The sequence below is a fragment of the Mobula hypostoma genome, chromosome X1, assembly GCF_963921235.1.
Source record: "Mobula hypostoma chromosome X1, sMobHyp1.1, whole genome shotgun sequence".
NCBI classification, from domain to species: Eukaryota; Metazoa; Chordata; class Chondrichthyes; order Myliobatiformes; family Myliobatidae; genus Mobula; species Mobula hypostoma.
Window position 1 is genome coordinate 11452101 of NC_086128.1, and position 26429 is coordinate 11478529.

General features: G+C 50.2%; 1 protein-coding gene across 1 annotated transcript in view; it reads left to right on the top strand.

The window, feature by feature from the left end:
• The window catches only part of LOC134340253 (soluble guanylate cyclase 88E-like), a 54089-nt gene that overhangs the window by 19722 nt on the left and 7938 nt on the right, over positions 1–26429 (top strand). Inside the window, exons 9-15 of the mRNA XM_063037263.1 lie at positions 10491–10608; positions 11080–11209; positions 11765–11911; positions 14740–14886; positions 16285–16441; positions 20457–20566; positions 24663–24752. Of these exons, the coding sequence (XP_062893333.1) occupies positions 10491–10608; positions 11080–11209; positions 11765–11911; positions 14740–14886; positions 16285–16441; positions 20457–20566; positions 24663–24752 (899 nt within the window). The remainder of the gene's footprint in view (positions 1–10490; positions 10609–11079; positions 11210–11764; positions 11912–14739; positions 14887–16284; positions 16442–20456; positions 20567–24662; positions 24753–26429) is intronic.

The window sequence follows — 26429 nt, forward strand, 5'->3', positions numbered from 1 at the left end:
GTGTACCGAATAGTGTAATAGGAGACGAGGCAAAGCTCTCTCATTCTCAGCACCAGGCGGCTTATGAATCCCTTGGACCAAAGGTGCCGGGTTCCCCTCTATGCCTGCCCCCTAGGGAGGACGATATTCTGTGCACATCGACCCCAGCAATAAATGACTTGCAGGGAGTCCCTGGGGATTGTCTCTCCACTGTCGCAAATGTGGATGAGGCTGATGCGACGGTGGAGAAGGCAGGTAAGAGCGAGGTGCCCGCTGCGCGGTGTGGGTCGCAGGCGCAGCCATCTATTGGAACATGCGGGGAGGCCGATGGGGATTCTGTCTGCAGTGACGGGTTGGAGGGGGACTCTTTCGATAGTGAAACAATGGACATCCTCACCCCTCCTGAGAAATCCCCATTGATACCTGTAGAGGAAATTAAGCATTTCATTCTCACCTCTGAGGGTGCCAAGCACCGGCCTCAGCTAGCCTCGCTTCGCTGGCCCAGCATGCCGAGGCTGGTGAGGTCCCTGCGAGTCATCCTCAGACGAAAGGGAAAGGGAAAGAGGAATGCGGTGGTGGGGAACGACAGACGGCAACTAAAATCTTTCCTGGATGACCTAGTAAGGGACATCAGAGGGAGAAGCAGCCTCGCTCCTACGGGGGATGGTGGGTCACAGGGTGTTGCTGGTACCGCTCGAGCCCGGAAAGCAAAAGGTATCCTTGCTTTCTTTCCGGACAGTGTGGTGGAAGGCGCCTCCGCTCTCACCGAAATGGGCGCAGCTGCTGAGACCTAGTGTGTTCCCGCCATGAAGCTTACCATAGCTAGTCTCAATGTAAACGGCAGCAGGGGTCCTCTTCGCAGGCATAACAATCTCTCAGTCCTCAGGGATGGGCGGTATACGGTGAGTTTCCTGCAGGAAACCCATACCATCCCTGGGGACGAGTCTGCTTGGCTCCTGGAGTGGCAGGGCGGGGTCTACATGAGCCACCTCAGCTCCATTTCTAGCGGGGTGGCGATCCTGTTGGCCCCGACCTTCCAGCCAGTAATTGAAAGAGTCCAAGACGTTGTGCCCGGCCGTCTGCTCCACCTGGTTGTGCGCCTGGATGGCGTACCATTGCATTTTATCAATGTGTACGCTCCCAGGCGCGGTGTGATGCAGACGCGCCTATTCTGTCAGCTGTCCACCCTGCTGAGCTCCATCGATCCTGGGGACTGCGTAATCCTCGGGGGAGATTTCAATTGTACCCTCGAGGCGGAGGACCGTTCGGGCCTCCAACGCGACCCAGCATCGGCAAAAAAGTTAAAGGAGCTAGTCGGCTCCTTTGACTTGGTGGACAGCTGGCGGAATTTTCACCCCAACTCTAGCGCCTTCTCGAGAAGGTCTAGAGAAGGAGGTTCCAGGATAGACCGCATTTACATCTCTCGGGCCTACGCCTCCCGCGTGTCGGCGTCCTCCATGCGGCCAGTGTCGTGCTCGGATCATCACCTTGTGTGGATGGAATTTATTCCACTACACCCTCGGGTGGGATCCGGGTATTGGCATTTTAACAACCGGCTGCTGGAGGACAGCCGTTTCCGGGATTCGTTCCGAGCGTTCTGGGTTTCCTGGAAGGAGAGGCGGAGAGAGTTCTGCTCCCTACGGCTATGGTGGGATGTGGGCAAAGCCCACATCCGGTTTTTATGTCGGGAGTACACTAGGGGGTCGACCAAAGGGCGGGGCTCTGAGATTGAGCGGCTTGAGAGAGCGTTGCTTGACCTGGAGTCCCACCTCGGTCCGACCACTGGAGACCAGCAGCTGTGGCAGGAATACCAGGAGAAGAAGGACGCACTAAGGGACTTGCAGCTTCAGCAGTCCCGAGGTGCGTACGTGAGGTCACGGATCCAAATGCTGCAGGATTTGGACCGTGGCTCACCCTTCTTCTACTCGTTGGAGAGGTGGCGGGGAGTTCAAAAGCAGCTAGTGGAATTGCTGGCTGCCGATGGCTCCTCCATCACGGACCCTGATGGAATTAACAACGAGGTCCGTTCATTCTATCGGTCCTTATTCTCGCCTGATCCGTCAAATGCGGAGGCGTGCAATGAGGTCTGGAAGGATTTGCCTAAGGTCAGTCCAGAGGATGCAGTGCGTCTGGATGCCCCCCTGACTCGGGAGGAGCTGTCCACTGCCCTTCGGCAACTCCGGAGGGGCAAGTCCCCTGGTTTGGATGGACTGAGTGTTGAGTTTTATCAGGCTTTTTGGGATGTCCTGGGGGATGATTACAGCCTTGTCCTAGGGGAGAGCCTAGCCACCGGAGAAATGCCCCTCTCATGGCGAAGAGCTGTTGTGGTCCTACTGCCCAAGAAGGGAGACCTCCGCCTGCTAAAGAACTGGCGGCCGGTCTCCCTCTTGTGCGCGGACTACAAGATCTTCGCCCGGGCAATGGCCAACCGTCTGGGTTCGGTAATTGGACAGGTGGTCCATCCTGACCAATCTTACACGGTCCCGGGCCGCTCCATCCAGGACAATGTCCACCTAGTACGGGACCTGATCCACCTGCTCCAGGAGACTGGGACCCCGGCGGCGTTTCTTTCTCTTGACCAGGAGAAGGCGTTTGACCGGGTGGACCACAGTTTCCTGCTGGGCACCCTGCAGGCTTTTGGGCTCGGACCACACTTTGTGGCCCGAGTTCGGCTCCTGTACTCTGCCGCAGAGTGCCTAGTTAAGATCAACGGATCACTGACAGGACCTATCCACTTCCGAAGAGGAGTGCGTCAAGGGTGCCCCATGTCCGGTCAACTGTATGCGATCTGTGTCGAGCCATTCCTCGGCCTTCTTCGGCGAAGGCTGACAGGTCTGGTTCTGCGCGAACCGGACATGGAGGTCGTCCTCTCGGCCTACGCCGATGATGTACTCCTCATGATGACAGACCCCTGTGACCTGCGGAGGATGCGCGAGTGCCAAGATGTTTTCTCGGCGGCATCCTCCGCCAGGATCAACTGGGCGAAATGTTCCGGACTCTTAGTAGGCCAGTGGCAGGTGGACTCCCTGCCGGAGGAGATGAGAGCTTTTGAGTGGAGCACCAGACGTCTTCTCTATCTGGGAGTCTACCTGAGTCCTTCTGGGGAGACCTGGCTGGCGAACTGGCAGGACCTGGAGACAAAGGTCATGGCCCGGCTAGGGCGCTGGTCAGGCCTTCTCAGGGTGCTTTCCTATCGAGGCAGGGTGGTGGTCATAAACCAGCTGGTGGCCTCCATGTTGTGGTACCGGATGGTCACATTGCCCCCCCCCCCGCCCCTTTTGTTGCGAGAATGCAGAGGAAGCTAGTGGACTTCTTCTGGGGAAACAGGAAACACTGGGTCTCTGCAGCGGTTCTGAGTCTCCCAGTAGGAGAGGGCGGACAGTCGCTGGTGTGTGTACGCACACGACTGGCGGCTCTCCGCCTCAGGACTCTGCAGAGATTCCTGTACGCCGAGCGCCCTCCCAGGTGGCACGTGTTGGCGACTTTCTTCCTCCGGAGGGGCTGCTGCCTTCACGAAGATATGCAGCTACCACCGGCAGGCGTCAGCCGTGCTGCTTTGCAGAGGCTGCCCGGCTTCTATCAGGACCTACTGAGAGTCTGGAACATGGTTGCCTCAGGCCGGGAATCCCCTCCTCTGGCAGAGGGCGGGGTCCTGGCCGACCCTTGCCCTGCCTCAGCGGATGTCGGTGCGGCTCAGGTGTGTGGATCGACTCAAGCTGAGCTGCTCGTCGGGCCCAGGCCCCGCAGCCTTACCCGAGAGACGAATCCACACAACTTGAGCCGTCTTTCATCGACACCCACAATCCCATTCAGGGATGCAGGCAGGAGGTACCTTTATGGGCTGCTGCTCCACACCCTCCACTTCCTCGCCTTTGTCCACCGTCCCGACACGCCATGGCGGTCGGTCTTTCCACCTGGAGGTGAGGGGGGTCCCCAATGGAAGTCCCTTTACAAGGGAGTCCTCCCCATGCACCTTGGGGATCTCGGCTGGAGGGTGCTGCATAAAGCGGTGCCCTGCAATAAGTTCTTCAGTCTGTACACGGATCTCCCAGCCGCGTGTCACTTCTGCGGGCTGGAGGAGACCGTGTACCACATGTACGTGGAGTGTGTGAGGCTGCAGCCCCTTTTCGCGTTTTTGCGTGGGCTGCTTCTCGCCTTCTGGTTGCATTTCAGTCCCACCCTATTTATATATGGTCATCCAGTAAGGAGGGGGGCACAGAGGGATGAGGATGTCCTTGTCAACTTGCTCCTGGGGCTGGCGAAAATTGCCATCCGTGGCTCCTGGAAAAGGGTGGCAGGAGGTTCTCCCCGGGCGGACTGCCTGGCTATGTTTAGGGGGTATGTTCGTGCCCGGGTGAACATTGAAAAGGAATACGCACAGTCCACGGCGACCGTAGAGGTGTTCCGGGACCGTTGGGCTCCGCGGGGTGTAAATGCCATCATTGATGAGGATGGCAATATATTGGTTTAAGATGTATTGTCTGTATGTAGTGTAGTAAATATGTTAGTCACTGGGTTTGTAAATATTGTATAGCACCGACATTTGTAATAAAGAATTTTGTAAAAAAAAAAGGGGTCAGACACAGAGGGAATCTCCCTCCACACCGTCCCATCACACACTCCCGGGGTCAGACACAGAATGAAGCTCCCTCCATACTATCCCATCACACACTCCCGGGGTCAGACACAGAGTGAAGCTCCCTCCACACCGTCCCACCACACAGAGCGGCTCTGACTGTGTGAAATCCTACAACCCCAAACCTTTCCCACTGCACAGAGCGAGGGTTCCCCAGTAGCCGAGGAGGGGGAGGTGGATCCACTCCCGGAGCAGTGACTTCCTCCACTGCTCTTCAGCATCCTGGGTGAGGAGGGGGGCACCGGAAACACTGGGCCCTCCATCTGACACTAGCAGTCTGGGAGTGCCCAGACCCAACAGTGTGTGCGGGACAGGAATGGGGAGGAGGGGGAGAGGTGGGTGATGGTGGAGGAGAGGAGAGGTGAGAAGGGGTGGGTGGGTAGTGGAGGAGGGGTAGAGCATGTGCAGGCAGGGGTGGAGAGAGGGGAGGGCTGTTGCTGATGGGGGAACGGAGGGCGTGTGTTTGTAGGGAGGAGAGTGTCATGGGAAGACAGATGGGAGGGTTGGTGGTGATGGTGGCCCAAGGGAATAGTAAGGGTTGGAAGTTGGTGGGGGTAGGGAGGGAGGAGATGTGCGTGGGGGAGAGGAGAGGGGAAGGGTGTTGCTGTTGGGGATGGGGAGAACTCTTCCTCCCTACCTCGGGACTGGCTCTGACTGGATGTGGAACTGCCCTTTGGCCTGAGGCAGGGACAGATTGTCAGATGGACCCCAAATCCCCAGGCCCCCCAAAGAGGGTTCCTCTGCATTCGATCCTGGGGTTGGGATGGTGACGACCTCTGTCGTGTGAGGTGGGCAAGTTGTCCCACCGCTGGGACAGGGTGTGGGGCAAGGGGCACGGTTTCAGCACAGCTCTGGGAATTTCCTGCAAGTCTCTCTACAGGCTTCACAATCTGTTGGCCCTCAGGGAAGGGAGATATCCAGTAAGCTTCCCACAGGAGACCCTTTCTGTGCTGGGAGAGAAAGCTGCTTGGCTGCTGGAGTCAAGGAGTTCAGAGGAGTGACTATCTTGTGATCCTGACCTTTCAGCCAGAGCTCGCCTGACTTGTGCCAGGCTGCTTGTTCCACGTCCCCGTGCATCTGGACGGTGTTCCTGTGCGCCCTAGGTGTGGTGAGATACAAATGTCTCCTCAGACTCCAGTGGGAACAGTGACTGTATCATCCCTGGGGTGGGTATGGGGAGGGGAAGCAAATGGATTATTTTGGTCTCCAGCGTGGCCAAGTAACCGTGGGGAGGTAAAGGGAATTGGTTGTCTCCCTGGTGGACGCCTGGGGAACTCTCGCTCCTGACTTCTTGCCTTCTTCTGGAGTTTCTGGGGAAGGAAGCTCCTGAATTGATGCCTGTGGAGTTGCCTGGTGCCCTCCACCTGCTCCAGGGCCAGAGAAACTCACCATGGAGTCCCTCAGGGATTTCTGGGTTGTTCTTCAGGGAAAACTGGTAATGAGAGGAACCTCCCTCATGGGCCAGAGCGGTCATTGCCCTGCTGCCTGAAAGGAGCCTCCCTCCTCTGCACAGATCACAACCTTTGCCCAGGTTCAGTCTGCTTGTCTGGGCTCTGTGCTGGCTGGCCCACACAATCCTCCCCAGCCAATCCACACAGGTCAGCCCATCCAGGAGAACATCTGGGACCTGGCGCACCTCACCCAGAGGGCTGGCTTGTTGGTCACCTTCCTTTCCCTCGATCAGGACAAGGCGTCGATCAGACTCAATCTCTAATACCTTTCCGAGGCTCTCCACACTCTGTGCCCCGGGGAGTGAATGTGTCCGTGATGATGCCAGGAGGAGGGTGCCGAATGGATGTCTCGTGTCTGGAAGGTGTATCCCTTCCTTCTGCGTGGAGCCGTTCCTGTGTTTTCTCTGGACAGTTGGATGAAGGGATGGGCGGGACAGTGGTGGAGAGAGTTGTATGTTCTAGAGTTCATCCAGTCATACTGGGAGGGTATGAGGGCGGGCGGATCCTCACTGTGCTGACCTCAGCTCGGCTGGAACTGCTCTGAAACCCTCCTAGGGAACCAGGGCCACACAGCGTGAGGCGTCTCCTGGAATTGCCCCGCATTGTGTGGGCATTTACTGAACAGGCTGCTCCTCACACCCTCGCCCTCGTCTGCCATCCAGACACGAGGCGCCAGTCTGTTCTGCCTTCTGGCAGTGACTGAGATCCCCGGCTTTAGTTTGAAAATTATGCAGGCATTTGAATGGAAATGAATGATGATTTTGTAAATATGTTAATGTTTTTAGCAGACTGACTGGGAGCAGCTGCTGAGCTGCAGGCTGGGGGATGGGGAGGCAGTGTTTGCTGGTGGATGGAGGTGATACTGTGGGAAGCAGGGAAATGTCAAGCTTTCTCCTGTCTGGCTGCTGCTGTAAGAAAGGGGAGAAGGAGGGAGGGCACAGTGGGGTAAGTGGAACGGGGAGCGTAATGGTTCCTTGCCAAAGAAAAGGCCACAGAATCAACCCACACCCATCACCTGGATCTAACTCAAATATTCAGTCTGTGTATCTCCACAGATGCTGCCTGACCCACTGAGTTCCTCCAGCAGCTGTTTGCTCAAACTTTAAGCCTGGGAAAGCACAAACATCCTTCGGTGAGCTGGATGACATCTACCCCCAGCCACATATCCTCCCCCTCCCCACCCCTCTCAACCTCACTGCTACTTCTCCTCCTTCGATCTGTTCCACAGGGTAAGGCCGTAGCTGGCCAGCCTGTGTCCGCTCTGTGACCTCCAGTGCCCCATCTGAGCTCTCTCGTGTCCTGTCCTTGATCTCTAACATCCAGTCCGTGTTTTTTCATCAACACACACACAAAATGCTGGAGGAACTCAGCAGGCCAGGCAGCACCTATGGAAAAAGAGTACAGTCAATGTTTAGGCCGAAACCCTTCAGCAGGTCTGGAGAAAAAAAAGATGTGGAATAGAGTTAAAAGGTGGATGGAGGGGAGGGAGAAACACAAGGCACTAGTTGAAACTGGGAGGGGGAGGGGTGAAGTAAAGAGCTGAGAAGTTGATTAGTGAAAGAGATACAGGGCTGGAGAAGGGGGAATCTGATAGGAGAGGACAAAAGGCCGCGGAAGAAAGAAAAGGGTGGAAGAGCACCAGAGGGAGGTGACGGGAAGGAGATAAGGTGAGAGGGAAAGGGGGATAGGGAATGGTGAAGGTGGGGCCATTACTGGAAGTTTGAGAAATCGATGTTCATGCCATCAGGTTGGAGGCCACCTAGATTCAAATCTTTTACTAGCTCTTCTTTCAGTTAGTCCTGACGAAGGGTCTCGGCCTGAAATGTCTACTGTACCTCTTCCTAGAGATGCTGCCTGGCCTGCTGTGTTCACCATCAACTTTGATGTGTGTTGCTAGAATATAAGGTGTTGCTCCTCCAACCTGAGTGCGGCCTCACCGTGACAGTAGAGGCCGTGGACTGACATGGCAATGAGAGGCCACTCTCACGAGACTGCTTCGATGAGGCCGCACTCAGGATGCAGGAACAACACCTTGTATTCCATCTAGGTAGCCTCCAACCTGATGGCATGAACATCGATTTCTCAAACTTCCAGTAATGGCCCCACCTTCACCATTCTCTATCCCCCTTTCCCTCTCACCTTATCTCCTTCCCGTCACCTCCCTCTGGTGCTCTTCCACCCTTTTCTTTCTTCCGCGGCCTTTTGTCCTCTCCTATCAGATTCCCCCTTCTCCAGCCCTGTATCTCTTTCACTAATCAACTTCTCAGCTCCCTTTACTTCACCCCTCCCTTGGTTTCACCTATCATCTACCACCTTGTACTTCTTACTCCCCTCTCCTCCCCCCCCCCACCTTCTTACTCTGGCTTCTCATCTTTCCCTCCAGTCTTGCTGAAGGGCCTCAGCCTGAAACTTCGACTGTCCTCTTTTCCATAGATGCTGCCTGGCCTGCAGAGTTCCTCCAGCATTTTGTGTGTGTGTTGCTCGGATTCCCAGCATCTGCAGATTTTCTCTTGCTTGTGTTCTTTAATGTTCAGTTCACTACTGTCCCACCGATGATCCCTAATGCCCCGTTCATTCTCTCAGTGTTCACCCTTCTCATTTCTGAAGTCAACAATCAGCTCAATTTTTTATTAATGTTGAGCGAGAGGTTGTTGTTGTGACACCACTCAACCAGGTGTCCATTCTTACTCTAGTAAACTGACATCACCACCTGTGATTCATCCAACAACAGTGGTGTCATTGACAAATTTTTAAACGTCTTTGGGGCTGTGCTTAGCCGCATAATTACGTGTGTACAGAGAGCAGAGCAGAAGGCTTAAGCAGGCAGACGAGATACAGCTGGTTTGATGGTCAGTGAGAAAGTGGTACAATCTTTACTGACCGGAGTCCACCAGTGAGCAAGCTGAGGATCCAGCTGCAGAGGGAGGTACAGAGGCCCAGGTCTTGAAGCTCGATGTGAGCTTGAACGGGATGCTTGTGTTGAACCCCGAGTTGTAGTCAATGAGCAGCAGCCTGACGTACAAGCTCCTGTTGTTCAGATGGGTCACAGCAGAGTGAAGAGCTGGAGAAATAGCACCTGTTGTTTGTGCTGGTTGGCAAATTCAAGTGGCTTCGGGTAATCCCTGAGGCAGGAGTTGATTTGTATCAAAACCAGCCTCTCAACGCAGTTCATTACGGTTGATGTAAACACTGCTGGACAGTCATCATTGAGGCAAACTACCATGCTCTTGCAGGGCACTGAACTTTCTGAAGCAGATTACAGTTCATCCAGGGCTTCTGGTTGGGGCAACTCGGAGTGTATTTGTCCACACGCTCTTATAAAGTTGGTGATTACTGTGGCATATTCGTCTAGGAAAACTGACTCGAACCAGTCCAGAACTTGCACCCCCACCTATTTCATCCAGCTGTCTGTCATCGCCTCCACTGTGCTCCTCAGTCTCAGTCTGAACATAGGCAGAAGAAGCACACCTGGGTGAAACATGTTTACCAAACTGTGGGTTAGGGATGGAGCGGGAGGCGTTTCTGATGGTGGTGGAGCAGTGGCTGAGTGTGGTGCAGGTGAGGTGTTGATAGTAGTTGGGTAGAAACTTCTTCAAGCTGGTGCGCAACTTCATTCTTGTTGATCACAGCACTTAGTCCCTCACGTTCCGGCCTGCGGTGAGAGTAGACTGCAGTAGGTAGACCAGTCAACACTTCACTGCCTGATGTTCCAGGTGGGGGGAGCAGAAATGGGACAGGACTGCCACTTCCACACACTATGCTGAGTTTATCATAAAGCAGATGCCACTGGCCATTCCCTTACCTGGCGCTGCATCCAGTCCATGCACCAGATGGTAAATCCCTGGGGCTGGAGCACTGTGTCGAGAGATTGTGTGTGAACCTCGTCTCCGTGAAACAGAGTCCACGGCAGTCCCTCTTCTCTCTCTGGTAGATCAGCCTTGCACTCAGCTCTTTTGTCTTGTCCTCCAGTGATTGCATATTGGGTAAAATATTGCTGGGGGAGAGATCCCAAGCCTGCAAACCCCCCCCCCCACCCCGCCTAACCCCCGCCATTATTTTAGCCTGGAACACCGGGGAGATCTCCAGTCCGTCAGAGACTGTGGTTGCCAGGGAGGCCTTTGACAAAGTGGAGATCTCCCCAGTGTTGAGCTCACCCGCTGGATGAGTTCTGCCAGGCCTGTTGGCTCCATCTGAGGGTTGCAGATTGAAATAATTTAAAAGCCCATTATTTCCAGCAGTAGTTTCCACTGCATTTTTCATTTCTAAAAGCTCAGATCTGCAGTACATGCTTGTGTTAGTGTTAGCTGCCAGGAACGGGTCACCTTTCTGGAGCCATCCTGGGGACTGGGACTGCAGTTCTACCAAGGACCTGACGTAAATTCAAATGTCTGAGTGCACGCTGATCTTGTTTCTCCCTGTTGCAGATGGACACAGTTCAAGCAGAGCAGACACCGGGGGAGATGGCAGCCGCTGTCTTCGGCTGAAGGGACAGATGAGATACATGCCAGAGTGGGAATCCATCATCTTCCTGGGGACTCCTGTGTAAGGTGTTTTGTGGCTGGTTGGAGAGTGGATGGGCAGGGCTGTACAGAGTGAAGAAAAAGGCGCAGTTGGGAGAGCAGCTGCCTCACGGCACCGGAGAGCTGGGTTTCATCCCGACCTTGGGTGCAGTCAGTGTGAAGTTGCACATGCTCCATGTCCAATTCCCCTGTGCACCCCAATGTCCTTCCACTTCCTAATGACATGCAATTAACCGACCGCTGTAAGTTGGTAGGTTCTTGATTAGTCAAGGTGTCAAAGGTTACAGGAGAATGGGGTTGAGAGGGTTAATAAATCAGCTGTGATGGAATGGTGGGGCATTCTTCTCCTATATCTTATGGTCTTGTATGTGGGATTGCATCATGAGCTAGATGGGCTGAATGGCCTTTTTTAATGTCAGAAGGAAATATGGAAGAAATGCCAGTGGTTTGATGAGAGGCTGACTGTGAGACTCTGTGGCTACTTGTTTTACAGCATGGAAAGTCTCGGAGCCATGTTTAAGACCGGTCTGTACATCAACGACCTCAGCATGCATGACTCCAGCCGGGACCTGGTCCTCGCTGGGACACAGCAGTCTGAGGAGCTGAAACGAGCTCTGATACAGGCAAGGGGTGTGTGTGTGTGTGTGGGAGAGAGAGAAAGAGTGTGGGGGAGGGAATATGTGTGAGTGAGAGTGTGTGTGGGAGAGAGTGTGTGTGTGTGTGTGTGTGTGTGTGAGAGAGAGAGACAGAGTGCGTGTGAGTGAGAGTGTGCGTGAGTGAGAGTGTGTGTGTGGGAGAGTGTGTGTGTGGGAGAGTTTGAGGGAGAGAGTTTGTGTGAGAGAGAGTGTGTGTGGGGGGGGGGGAGGGAGGAGAGTGTGTGTGGGAGATATAGAGAGATAAATTTGACTTTAATTGCTGGCGAAACTACAGTAAGACAATTCCTGGACTGTTACGCTGCCAATGTGATTTGAGGAAAGGAGAGCATATGTTTCTCATACAGACACCATGGAATTTCGGCGTCTCACGTATGTGAATGTGTAAGTGTGTGTGTTTGTCTTTGTGTGTGAGGTTTTATGTGTGGTGGGTGTGTAATTAAGTGGAGTGCGCGTGATTTTGTGAGTGCATTGAGTGTGCGTTTGTTTGTCTCCACTGTTTTGTGAGATACTGTTTCACTTCAGGAGCAGAAAAAGTCTAGCAAGCTGGAGGAGAGCATGAAGATGCTGGATTACGAGATGAAAAAGACAGACGACCTCCTCTACAGAATGATTCCCAAACCTGTGGCCAAGAGTCTGCGCAAAGGAGTGCCCTCAGTCAACACCTGCGAAGTAGGTCTCATTTCTGCACCTCCCTCCACTGGCTCTCAGAGCTGTCCGTATGAATCAGCACGAGCCTGGTCTGGAACCTACTACTCATCTGTTTGTCCAGATGCTGCTGAAATGTGAGAGTCTCTGCCTCAGACAGCAGGCAGTAGGTTCCAAGTCCCATTCAGCCTCTGGGAGAAAAAATACACCTCACCCCACACTTTACACCCCTGCCTTCACTCTCTATCCCCACAGCACCCACCAGACCTCCCCACACCCGTCTCTTCCCACCCCTCCCCATTCCCCAACCCCTCAGTCGCCTCCCCCATTCCCTCATTCCCTGACCCCCTCACTCCCAGAACCTCACCACGCTCCCTGACCTCATGTTGCCAATGGAGGTGGGCCTGTACTGGTTCTAACCTTGGGTGAAATCCCTGGGTGAGTATTGGAAGGGTGAGTGGGAACATTTGGGGACGATGACCACAACTCAATAAGCTTCACAGGATAAAGATAATCCGGACGTGAAGCCTGGATCTGGGGAAGGGCATATAAGGGGACCTGTGGACATAAGATTGGAGTGGTGACTTAAGAGTGTTAAGTCTATACTGCCACAACGGAGTAGTAGGATTAAGGATTTTTACTGAATCATGTTATCTGCAGTATACACAGGGCAACTTACAGTTCCTGAGCAACGAACCAACTCTGACGAGACCAAAAATGTGCATATTCGGAAGCCCGCGCAAAAAAAAAGAGTGCCTTCCACGCAATTGGTCTCCCGATCAATTCACCGCGCAATCAAGCCGCCGTACGCACACTTGCCATATTCTCGCAATCCATCCAATACAGTTCAGAGGGCAAATCTTCTTTAGAGAAGCTGGTGTCTTTCTAAAGTTAACTGCTGAGAACTCAGTGGTAGGGAAGTTATCAGAAAATACCCTGCAGGGCAGATTAAACAACACTTGGATAGTCCAGGGTTGATCCGGAATGGTGTTGTGGGAGATCCTGTCAGGATAATCTGATTGAATTGTTTTGAAAATGTAACAAAATATATTGATAACATGGTTGATGTTGTCTATATGGACCTCAGTTAGGCATTTAGCAAGATCCCAATGGAAGGCTAGTCCAAAATGTCAGAGACCATAGGATCCCAGGCAATCAGCTCAGTAGACCCAAAATTTGGTTGGTAATGGGTAAGGGTGAAGGGCTGTTCTATGGGTAGAAATGTGTGGAGCACAGGGATCCATCCTGGGACCTGGCAGACGATCTGGATGTGAATGTAGGAGGTGTGATGAGGAGGTTTACAGATGGCGAGGAAGGTGGTGTACAGTAATGTGATGATATGGATCCACTGGAACTTCATTCCCGGTAGGTGCATTTTGGGATGTCCAATGAGGCCAGGATACAGTCCAGGAATGGTGGGGCCCTCAGATATGCTGAGGAACAGAGGGACACTGGAGTTCAAGGCCATTGATCCTCAAAGGTGGCAGTACAAGATGAGAAGGTATCTGGATACCTACCTTCATTCATTGGAGTGTACACGAATGGGCCATGAGATTATAACTTTAAAAGAGACTTGGACAGGGTTTAGAGGATGTGGGTGAATGTGGGCAAAAGGTGCACCTTGGTCAACATGGAACCATTGGGCTGAAAGGCCTGGTCCTGCTCCATAACTACAGCTGGAGTGTTGTATGATCACACTCTGGGAAGGAGGTGACTGTGCTGGAGAAGGGACAGACTGCAGAGGCTGGTTTTGTCTTTGCTGTAGTGGAGGAGGTTCAGGAGGGACCTGGTGTGGGCTATGAGAGGCAGGCATAGGGTTTGCCCAGAATGGAAATGTCAAACCAGAGGGTACAGGTTTCAGGTTAGGGCTTGAGTGGGGATCTGAATGAGAACCTGTCCTTCCAAAGGGGGTGTGAATCAGGAACCTGAGGGAGCAGTGGGGCCAGAGACTCTTACAATGTTTCAGGAGTATCTGGAGAAGCCTTGAATTATCAAAGCAGAGAACATATGGACCTGGAGCTAGCTAGTGAGTTGAGGATGGATGAGTACTTCATGCAATTGGAATGGGTTTATTATTGTCACATGTACTTAGATACAGTGAAAAGCTTGTCTTGCATACTGTTCATACAGATCAGATTATTGCACAGTGCATTGGGGTAAAACAAGGCAAAACAATAACAGAATGCAGAATAAATTGTAAAAGCCACATTGAAAGTGGAGTGCAGGTAAAGTACAAGATCAAAATGAGGTCAAGAGTCCATCTTATCATACAAGAGGTCCGTCCAAGAGTCTGATAACAATGGGGTAGAAGTTGTTCTTGACCCTGGTGGTGCGTGCTTTCAGGCTTTTGTATCTTCTGCCTGGTGGGAGAGGGCAGAAGAGAGAAGAGAGAATGTCTGGGGTGGTAAGCATAGACATGGTGGACCAAAGGACTTTTTTCTTTGCTATGTGGCTGTTTAACTCCTTAGGACTCTTGAGAGCTACTTTCCTCAGGCTTGTGTTCGACTTCACTGGAACAAATTAACCAACCAACGATGGACAGGTCAGAATGGGAGTAGGCGGCAGGAACAGTCAGCTTGGTCAGTACTGTGGACTGGATTAAGGTCACCCAATCTGCAGTTGCTGTCTGCAACACTGAGAAGGCCGCACTGTGAGCAGTGAACACAGCCTGTGCCACTAACACGTGCCTGGTCAAATGCTAGGGAACCGCATGTGAGATGTCCCTCTGTCTTATGATGTGGTGGAAGAAGGATGCTGAGGGATGGAGCAGGACACAGAGAGGTGACGAGGGTGATGGTGTGTGTGTGGGGAGGGGGGGCCACTGTTTGATGCTGATTAATGTCCTGTTTCAGGTATTCCCGGATGTTACCATCCTGTTCAGCGATGTGGTTGGCTTTACTCGGATCTGCAGCCACATTACCCCAATGCAGGTGGTGTCGATGTTGAACACGATGTACACGCTGTTCGACACCCTGAGTGAGAAGCACAGGGTGTTCAAGGTCAGTGCAATCAAAAGGCCAGTTCAGTGCTGTTGTGGAGGGGGGGCAGGTACAGTCATAGCACAGATAGACACACCCTGTCTGCTGTGCACCAATGCGGCCACATTCCCTTCTCCCAAACTGAACTGGCTCTGCCCCTGGCAAAGTGTTTCACTCACCTGTTCACACAGATACTGTGCCTCGGGGATTAACGCCTGTAATTTCAGTGCACAGTTCACACGTGTTTGCTGGTGGTACACCTGTGGTTAGAGTATGAAAACATTGGGCTGTTACCTGGCTCTGATCCCAGGAGATTTGGGAGTGACTGACTCCGATCCCAGACGATAAGAAGTGACTGGGTTAGGTTCCAGTAGAGTTTGGGTTGGATCTCTGGAGGCAGAGTGTGACGGGGAGTGATTTAAGCAGACAGGATGGGAGTGGCAACGCTAGGAGATAGGGTGTGTCACAGAGGACTCCCAGCAGAAGGGTGGGAGATGGAAGAGTGGAGAGGAGGTGACTTGGAGAGATCTGAATGGACGTGATGATACTGTTTGTTCACTGTGGCTGGGGTTAGATCTTTGATGCCAGATAATAGGGTTGCACTCCTGCAGATGAGGGGGCACAGGGAGTGATCTCATTCAATGGGGTGTGACAGGGATCGATTCCAATTGTAGCGATAGATTGAAATTATCCCAGTAGTGTGTGATCAAGCTCTGCTGGATTGTATGTGACTACATGATGATAGGGTGGGTACAAAAATGATGGTGGTAGGTGGGAGGAGCCTGGGATTGATCATAGTGATGGTGAAACATCCAAGGAGACAATGTGCCATGCAGTTTGTTCCCAGTACATAGTGTGAGACTGCAAAAGAGCCCAGTGGAACTGGAATTGGATTATTATTGTCACGTGTACCGAGATAGAATGAAAAGGTCATCTTGCATACTGTTCATTCAGATCAAACTGTTACACTATGTATTGAGATAGTACAAGGTAAAACAATAACAGAATGTAGAATAAAGTGTAACAGCTACAGAGAAAATGCACCACAGTCAGACAATAAGCTGCAAGATGATAATGAGTTAGATGCTGAGATCAAGAGTCTGGAACGGCTGCAGGTGAGACACATCTAAATCGATAGTGTGACCATGAGACATCTTAGTTTATATGGTGAGACTGGCACTGAAGCCATCAGCAGATTGTTCTGAACAGATCAAGCGTTAGAGTTCCAGTGTCATACAACATGGTTTGGCTCTCTGAGAATGCCAACCGCGAGGTGCTGATGCATGACAATCCCATCGCCCAACATTCAGCCTGTGCCGACTGATTCCGGTGCTGATCTGAGTTAAGCTTGTGAGAGTGTGTATCTGACTGTGCCCGTAGGTGGAGACAATTGGTGAGAGTGTGTGTCTGTGCCCATAGGTAGAGACCATCGGTGATGCATACATGGTGGTGGCAGGCGTCCCCGAGAAAACCAAGTTTCATGCCCATAACATCTGTGACATGGCACTGGATATGGTCCGGTCCATTGACCACCTCAAGGACCCATCCACAGGGAACAACATCCAGATCCGTGTTGGTGAGTATCTTATCTCTGGTGGGCTGGTTGTACAGAAATTGGTGGACCTGGAGTTGCGGGCGGTTTGGGGTATTGTGGTCCTGTGGACAAGCAGGGCGGTCGGTTCAGTTGAATGAGGCCATGTCACTCTGCAGAGGATGACAATGAACATACTTTATTTTGAGGGAGCAGCCGTTGTGTCTGGCACGTATGAATGGGTGGGAGCAATGTTAACAGCCATGTTGCATTCAAGGACTCATCTTCTCAGTATTATTTTTACTTGTGCAGTTTGTCTTTCTGTACACATTGTTTGTCAGTCTTCGTTTTTCATAAAATTCTATTGTATTTCTGTTCTATTGTAAATGTCTGCAAGAAAATTAATCTCTTGGTAATCTGGTGACATGTATGTCTTTTGACAATAAAATTACTTTGAACTTTGAGAGCGTTGAGAATGGTCGGGATGCTGTCTTGAGGTGGTGAAGGGAGTGCCTGTGGGATGTTTGTGTCGGTGTTCTCAATGACAATCATGGCTCTGACTGTCTCCCCACTGACAGTCCCAGTGCAGACATGCTGTTCCCCCAGCAGCTGTATGCGGGTATCTTCCTGGGGTCCACTAAGTAGAGGGACACGAGAGCCTCTGTGGGATATGTTTCTGCTGGTGTTGGGTTGCTGTTTGATCATAAGGCCAGTGAGCACACTTCAACCATCAATCTCAGCCGCATCCTGATGTTCCTGCTGCCACTGTTGGCAGTGTACCCTCGCACCTCACCCAGCTACACCATCGGGGTGGTTCACCCCAAACTTTGTCTACTGCTCTCAATAAATCACAAGAAGTATGGCAATTAGCACCAAGGTAACTTAAAGCATCAACCTACCTTTGACGACAGAAAGCCGCAGTTCAGATTGCCAGTGTTTTGGCAGTAACATCATTGGTGGCCTGGCTCGTGTCATGTAGCGCTAAGGCTGTGTTAGTAGCCAGTTTCTCCAGCAGTGCGAAGGCTGTGTCAGTGCTTTCACGGGCCAGTCTGGCAGTTTCCCAAAACAGAAACGCTCAGTCTCCATAGTCGTTCGACAGCAGCTCCACACACTAGGGTGGGCCGGTGGTACAACTGTGGTACTACGTAGGCCAGATTACAGCAATCCCTCTGTGGCTTTGGTTTGGGCCAAAGATCCCAGTTTAGAAAGGTAGGCAGTGATAGTCTGTTGGCCACATTCCCAGTAAGTACTGTTAATGGGATTTGGAGGGTCATCAGTGATATAGGCATTGCACTTTGTAACCTAGGTCTAGTCCTGTCCATTGATGGATACAGTAATATACTTCACCCCTAGCACCATGTAGCAGCTTTGGAGTGGGGTTGGGGGGGAGGGCAAGTGGTTAAGGCACTGGACTAGTAACCTGAAGGTCGTGAGTTCGAGCCTCAGCCGAGGCAACGTGTTGTGTCCTTGAGCAAGGCACTTAATCACACATTGCTCTGCGACGACACTGGTGCCAAGTTATATGGGCCCTAATGCCCTTCCCTTGGACAACATTGGTGTCGTGGAGAGGGGAGACTTGCAGCATGGGCAACTGCTGGTCTTCCATACAACCTTGCCCAGGCCTGCACCCTGGAGAGTGAAGACTTTCCAGGCACAGATCCATGGTCTTGCAAGACTAACAGATGCCTTTAAGCGGGGGGGGGGGGGAATGCAATCGTTGTAATCAGGTTCAAAGTTCAAAGTAGAATATCGAAGTATGTATACAGTATACAACTTTTGAAATTAATCTTCTTGCAGGCAACACAACGCAAAGAAACACAATAGAACCCATTTAAAGAAAACCCCCACACAACAAGAAAATTAAACACCCAAACCAATGTGTGGAAAAAAGATCGAATTGTGCAGACAATAAAAAGTAAACAAATGACATTAACCGAGTCCAGAGTCTCGGAGCCGCTGAGGTGAGTGAAGCCAAACCAGGAGCCCAATGGCTGCAGACTACAGCCGCAGAATCAGCTGTGGTTGATACCAACCCTCCAAACAGTTACATTGGCAAGTCATTCCTATGGGCAGTGCAGTTCCATGCTTCTAAATTTGTTAACAAGTTCCCAATGGAAGGCTTGTCCAGCTGTTTGGGCTGCAGGGAAAGCCAACATTCATGTTAAGCCAGTGGTGCCACCGGACCAGGGAACAGGTGTCCAGTTCTTTTGTCGGTAGGCTCTCACCAGTATCCAGTCTCCTGACATTCCGCAGCCAGCACCATCTTCTGGGTTCAAGTACTTGTTGATGGGAACCTTTAAGAGTTTGTGTTGGTGCTCGACAATACTGCAACATGCGTCCCAGAACTATTTCATGCGGTGATGGGTCTGTTACACAGTTTGGAGTGCAGTGTATTGTGACGAGGGCCACTTTAGCTTGATTTTGTTGCGCAATTTAGCTAACCAGCATTTCAGGGCCCCGTTCTGTCCTTCTGCTGCCCTGTAAGATTGCCGGTGAGGGCAGCTGAAATGATGCTTACACTATAAGGTTTTTGTTAGTTCCTATGTAACTTCACCCATAAGGTGAGAGCTGTTATCACAAGATTTTTTGCTCAGGGATCCCAAACCTAGGTATAAATTCTCGTAATAAAATTTAGTAACAGTTACAGCATCATTTCTCTGAGTTTGTTAAGCTGCTACCCATTGAGATAATAATGCAATAACAGGTGCATAATCACAACTCATACATTTAGGTAACTACATAAAGTCCATTTGGAGATTCACAATATCCTCCTGGGGGCAGGGCCCAGCGGCAACAGATACCAAAAGTGTCTTTTGGGATTATTTCTCTGGAGGATCATGCAGTTGCTGCTACTTTTCTTGCTTTGGTCAAGAATCTGTCATTTTCAACTACAGTATACCCATTATCCTTTATAGTCCTGCACATCGTGTGTCTTAGTCCATAAAGTCTGCTCAGCCACTGACACATCACAATGTAATTGTATCACTTCATCAATGAATTTGCGAGGTGCTGGCAGCCTGATCACACTGGATGCTATGTGGCCATAAAGATCTGCTCTTGCTGCTTTAGCAACGGAGTCGGCTCATTTGTTCCCTCCAGTTATTTCATCCTTCCCACTGATAACAGCTGCATAGTTTATAACAGCAATTGCAGTAAGTAATTGAAAAGCAGGAAAAGGTTCTGCCTTTAGAACTAAATAATAAAATAAAACAAAATAACTAAAATATCTGGGCTCAGGACACTCGGACCCTTACAACTCAACCATTCCTTTGATTTTATTTGTGCACGCGGAGAACAGCATGGGCCCGTCATCCACATCGTTCTGAAATCTGAACATGAAACTGCTAACTTTAGACAGAAATCGGCTTATCAGTTACAAATATTGATCATTGTGAATTGTATATGTTTGAATTCCTTACTTGCAAGATCAATCACCATTCACTATAGAAGCGCTAAAGTTGAGCAAAACGGCCGATGATATTTTGAAGTTAGTAAAGACAATAGAGCCTTGGGTACATTTCACATCCTTCCGTTATCTCATCTGTCTCTGGCACCCCTTATTGTGTAAAGGGATGCTATGTTTTAGGAAGACCGTTCTCATATCGGAGACCTCATTCGTTTGGCTTGAGTATACACTGCCACAGTCACCCCAGCCTATCTTGTCTGTAGTATGCAGAGGTGCCTTCAGCGGACCACTTCATAGGTCTCACTTGGCTACAACTGCTGCAGGCTATACGTTGTCCAATGGGGTACTGTGGAGGTTGCCGTAAGACCAGTCCAAGACCTTGGACCAGTTCAATTCCTCCCCGCCGTTTGATTCCCCTCCCCTATCCTCAACCATTGATTTGCTCCCATCCCACCATGGTCCCAGAGTTGTGTTTGCACCACTCGGTTTGGGTGGGACAGGGATAGATTTGGTCTCGGTGACTACTGCCTTTTCCAGACAGGTGCAATCAGTTCTCACCAGAATTCTCACAGTTAAAGAACAATCAACATTGCTGATCAGTTCTCATCTCCCGCATGGGCTCCTCCAATCTGCTTTTCCTCTCTCTGTGACCAGGTGTTCATTCTGGGATGGTAGTAGCAGGGGTGGTTGGCCACAAGATGCCTCGCTTTGGGCTGTACGGAGATACCGTCCACACAGCATCAGCCATGGAAAGTAACGGCAAGGTAGGCCAGGAGCCAAGACGCCTCCTCTGTCCCCCGCAAAAACTTCCATCACCCTCTGCACTCTGTCTTAGAATTTAATTCCTTCAGTCATAGAGTCACAGAGCAATACAACATGGCTACAGGCCCTTCAGCCCAACTAGCCCATGGCAACCGCAGTGCCCACCCTGCCAGTCCCAGTTTCCTGTGTTCAGCCCATATCCCTCTGAGCCCTGACCCTCCGTTTACCTATCCAAGTGTTTCTTAAATTATACTATTGTACCTGCCTCAACCATTTCCTCTGGTAGCTCATTCCATATACACATCACCCTCTCAGTGAAACAGTTCCCCTCCAGTCCCTTTTAAACCTTTCTCCTCTCATCCTAATCCTATGCCCTTTAGTTTTGGACTCTGCTATGCAGGGGAGAGGTCTCTTACCATCCACCTCATCTACACATAATTTTAAACTCTTTAAAATTTGAAACCTAATTTTAGAAGGTCACCCCTCATGCTACATTTCAAGGAATAAAGACCTAGCCTGGCTGTCCTCTCAATAACTTGTGCCCGCTATTCCTGGCAACATCCTCGTCAATCTTTTCTGCATTCTTTCTAGTTTAACCACGTCTTTCCTATAACAGGGTAACCAAGATTTACACAGTACTCCAAGTGTGGCCTCACCAACAGCTACAATGGCTAATAATTTTCCAACTCCTACACTCAATGCCCTGAGTGATGAAGACAGTGTGCTAAATGGCTTTTTTCCTATCTTCTCTACCTGTGACACTACTTTCAATGAACTATGACTTGTACTCCTAAGTCCCTCTGTTTCACCACACTTTCCAAAATGCCTCACCTCACACTTGACTGCATTAAACTCCATTTGCCACTCCTTGGCCCATTTCCCTAAATGATCTAGAACCCCCCGCCCCGTAACCTACAATAAACTTCTTCACTATCAACAACATCTCCAATTTTGTGTCATCCACAAACTTACTGATCAAGTTTTGTACATTCAAACCATTTCTATAAATAACAAATAACCAGGATCCCAACACTGACCCCTGTGACACACCACTAATCAGCAGCCTCCATTCTGAGAACCTGCCTCTGCTTCCTACCTTGGAGCCAATTGTGAATCCACCTCATTAGCTGACACTGGATTCCGTGGGACCTAACCTTCCAGACCAGCCTACCATGGAGGGCCTTGTCAAAGGCCTTGCTAAAGTCCAAATAGACAACATCTATTGCCTCACCCTCATCTACCTTTTGGATTCATCATCATTATGTGGCGTATCATATGATGTGGGTGATCATGACCTTCCATCTGTCTTTAATCTGTGACGTTCTAAAAAGCTCTCCAGAACTTTTGCCTGTCCATCCCTTGATGTAACTCATAAATGCCATGCGCTGTCGAATGCGACTTTTCCTTCCATCGATTTTTCCCATCACTGCAAGATATTTGAGCTTCTCTTTCCTCATAACATGTCCCAGAAATTCCAGCTGACGTTTCCTGACTGATAATAGTTTTCTTCTTACTGCAGCTTTTCATTACAATTCCTCATTTGTTACTCTGTCCTTCCATATTTTCATCATTCTTCTCAAAAACCACATCCCATTCCCATTCCCATTCTGACATGTCTATCCACAGCCTCCTCTACTGTAAAGATGAAGCCACACTCAGGTTGGAGGAACAACACCTTATATTCCGTCTGGGTAGCCTCCAACCTGATGGCATGAACATCGACTTCTCTAACTTCCGCTAAGGCCCCACCTCCCCCTCGTACCCCATCTGTTACTTATTTTTATGCACACATTCTTTCTCCCTCTGTCCCTCTGAATATACCTCTTGCCCATCCTCTGGGACCCCCCCCCTTGTCTTTCTTCCTGGACCTCCTGTCCCATGATCCTCTCGTATCCCCTTTTGCCTATCACCTGTCCAGCTCTCAGCTCCATCCCTCCCCCTCCTGTCTTCTCCTATCATTTTGGATCTCCCCCTCCCCCTCCAGCTTTCAAATCCCTTACTCACTCTTCCTTCAGTTAGTCCTGACGAAGGGTCTCGGCCTGAAACGTCGACTCACCTCTTCCTACAGATGCTGCCTGGCCTGCTGCGTTCACCAGCAACTTTGATGTGTGTTGCTTGAATTTCCAGCATCTGCAGAATTCCTGTTGTTTTCTGCAGTTTCAAGTCTTCCCTCATTTTGCTTTGATATTGTCCAACTTTCACTCCATATGTTAGTGCGGAATGAATGTGGCACTGCAACACTCTGAGTTCTGTACCCAAAGAAATCATGTTATTCTGTAGTATTTGCTCAAATACTCAAACATGCATTTAGTAACCCCAATCCTTCTTCTGATTTCAACATCAGCCCTACCATCAGATGTTATTGAGCTCCCTCAGTCACTGAAATTCCATGTTCGTTTAATTGCTTCATTGTTCACTTTCAGTTTGCATTTCTGTATCTCTTTCCTCTTAGTGACAACTGTACATTCAGCCTTCTTGCAGTTGATGGCCAAACCTTTCTTTGCACTTTCTTTAACAATTTTATCTAGTATTTCTTGGAGCTTCTCTTTAGAAGTAGCTATCAGTACTGTGTTGTCTGCGTACCGTAGGTTGTTCAAAGTATATGCACCAATTATCATGCCTGGAATACTGATCATTTCCTTTAGGATCTTCTCACTATGAAATTTGGATAGGTCAGGCAATGAACACAACCCTGTCTTAATCTCAACAAAATCACTTGTCTCATTTTCAACTCTCATTCCTCCTCTTGGTTTCCAATAAAAATTTCTGATGATTCTGATATAAGATATAGGAGCAGAACTAGGCCATTTGGCCCATCGAGTCTGTTCTGCCATTTCATCACGGCTGATCGATTTTTCCTCTCAGCCCCAGCCTCTTGCCTTCTACCTGTATCCCTTCATACGCTGACCAATCAAGAATCTATCAGTCTCTGCCTTGAATATACTCAATGACTTGGCCTCCACAGCCGCCTGTGGCAATGAATTCCACAGTTTCACCACCCTCTGGCTAAAGAAATTCCTCCTCATCTCCGTTCTAAAAGGACACCCCTCTATTCTGAGGCTGTGTCCCCTGTCCTAGACTCTCCCACCATAGGAAACATCCTTTCCACATCCACTCTATCAAGGCCTTTCACTATTCGATCGGTTTCAATTAGGTCACCACTCATTCTTCTAAATTCCATTGACTACAGGCCCAGAGCCATCAAAAGCTCCTCATGTTAATCTTTTCATTCCTGGGATCATTCCTGTAAACTTCTTCTGGACCCTCTCCAAAGCCAGTGCATCCTTTCTGCCTAAAACTGTTCACAATACTTCAAGTGTGGTCTAACCAATGCCTTATAAAACCTCAGCATTACATCCTTGCTTTTATATTTTAGTCCTCTCGAAATGAATGCTAACATTGCATTTGCCTTCCTCACGACAGACTCAACCTACAAATTAACTTTTAGGGAATCTTGCACAAAGACTCCCGAGTCCCCTTGCACTTCCAAATTCTGCATTTGTTCCCCACTTAGAAATTTGTCTGTGCCTTTACTCCTTGTACCGAAGTGCATGACCATACACTACCTGACACTCTAGTCCATCTGCAACTTCTTTGCCCACTCTCCTAATCTGTCCAAGTCCTTCTGCAAACTCCCTGCTTCCTCAACACTACCTGCCCCTATGTTTGGATCATCCACAAACTTGACCACAAAGCCATCAATTCTGCCATCCAGATCATTAACATATAATGTGTGAAATAGGGGACCCAGCACCGGCCCCTGCAGAACATTAGTAACTAGCAGCCAACCAGAAAAGGACACCTTTATTCCCACTCTTTGCCGCATGCCAGTCAACCACTGCTTTGACCATGCTAGTATCTTTCCATGCTTTAATGTCTTATGTTGGACCTTGTCAAAATCATTCTGAATATCCACATACACCACATCCACTGGTTCTCCTTCACCAGCACTAACACTTCATATCTGCCCTCTGTGTAACTGCTGTCATGCTATAGCTGTTATAGAATTCGGTTTCAGTGTCGCTGTGTTATTTTTTTTTGCTGGAGTTTTAGTTGTCAGGTCAGTAACACGTTCCTGCTCTTCCCTTATTGTTTCAGGAAATGCACATACAGTCGAGTGGTGCCACGTACGAGCATCTTGTTGACAGCCCTTTTATCTTCGAAAGACGTGGGACAATAACAATTAAGGTACAGTGCCGATTGTTTCTGTACAACACGTTGGTTCACTCTGTCCTGTTGGTGACCTGGCCTGTGTGCGTTTGTCACTTGGTGACATCGCAGTGAATGGTGACATTAGTCATAGAAACACACAGCCCAAAAACAGGCTATTCGGCCCACACTATCCACACTGACCAGTGGGCATCATCTATATTAATCCCACCTACCCATAACCTCTGATAAATGGAAAGCTCCCTGCAGTTTATCCTAATTTTAAAAACCGCAACCATGTTCCCTCCTAACCTCCTCCACTTCAGGGAGAATTCTTCAGTCTCTCCTCAATACTGAAACATCCTGGTGAATCTCTCCAGTGCTATCTTATCCTTCCCATAGTGTGGTGACCAGCCAAGGAGTACTCCTGACCAAGGTTTTATACAGTTGGAGCACAACCTCCTTGTTCCTGTATTCAGTGGTGCTGTTGCCTTCCAGGACGTTTAGACTTGCACACCAACGTCTCTCTGTTTCTCAGTACCAGTACCCCCTTGCATCTATTTTTAAAAAAACAACTTGGTTGATTAGGTGGAACATTCCTATTTTGCCTCAAAATGGCCTGTAACATTATCTCCACTGACACCCCCAGCCTCCCCCCTCCCCCCTCTGATCCCAGCTCTCATCCGTGCCGGGTCTTTACCATCCCCTCCGACCTTCAACTGTCGGAGGCAGAACGCTCTGTCCTCAGTAAGGGCCTCACCTTTGTCCCCCTTCGCCCACACCTCAGCGAGTTCCGTGTTCGCCACGATGCGGAACTTTTCTTCCGCCGTCTCCGTCTCCGAGCCTACTTCTTCGGCAAGGACTCTTCCACCCCCACCGATGACCCCTTCTCCCATCTTCAGCCCTCCTCTTCTTCATGGACACCCCGCTCTGGTCTTCTGCCTGCTCTGGATCTCTTTATTGCTAACTGCCGACGGGACATCAACCGTCTCGACTTCACCGCACCTTGTTCCCATTCCAACCTCACTCCTTCGGAACGCTCTGCTCTCCACTCCCTCTGCACTAATCCTAACATTATTATTAAACCCGCTGATAAGGGGGGTGCTGTTGTAGTCTGGCGTACTGACCTCTACCTTGCCGAGGCACAGCGACAACTCGCGGATACCTCCTCTTATTTACCCCTCGATCGTGACCCCACTAAGGAGCACCAGGCCATTGTCTCCCACACTATCAACGACTTTATCCGCTCAGGGGATCTCCCATCCACTGCTACCAACCTTATAGTTCCCACACCCCGCACTTCCCGTTTCTACCTCCTACCCAAGATCCACAAACCTGCCTGTCCTGGCCGACCTATTGTCTCAGCTTGCTCCTGCCCCACCGAACTCATTTCTGCATACCTCGACACTGTTTTATCACCCCTTGTTCAATCCCTTCCGACCTATGTTCGTGACACTTCTCACCCTCTTAAACTTTTCGATGATTTTAAGTTCCCTGGCCCCCACCGCTTTATTTTCACCATGGATGTCCAGTCCTTATATACTTCCATCCCCCATCAGAAAGGTCTCAAAGCTCTACGCTTCTTTTTGGATTCCAGACTTAATCAGTTCCCCTCTACCACCACTCTGCTCCGTCCAGCGGAATTAGTCCTTACTCTTAATAATTTCTCCTTTGGCTCCTCCCATTTCCTCCAAACTAAAGGTGTAGCTATGGGCA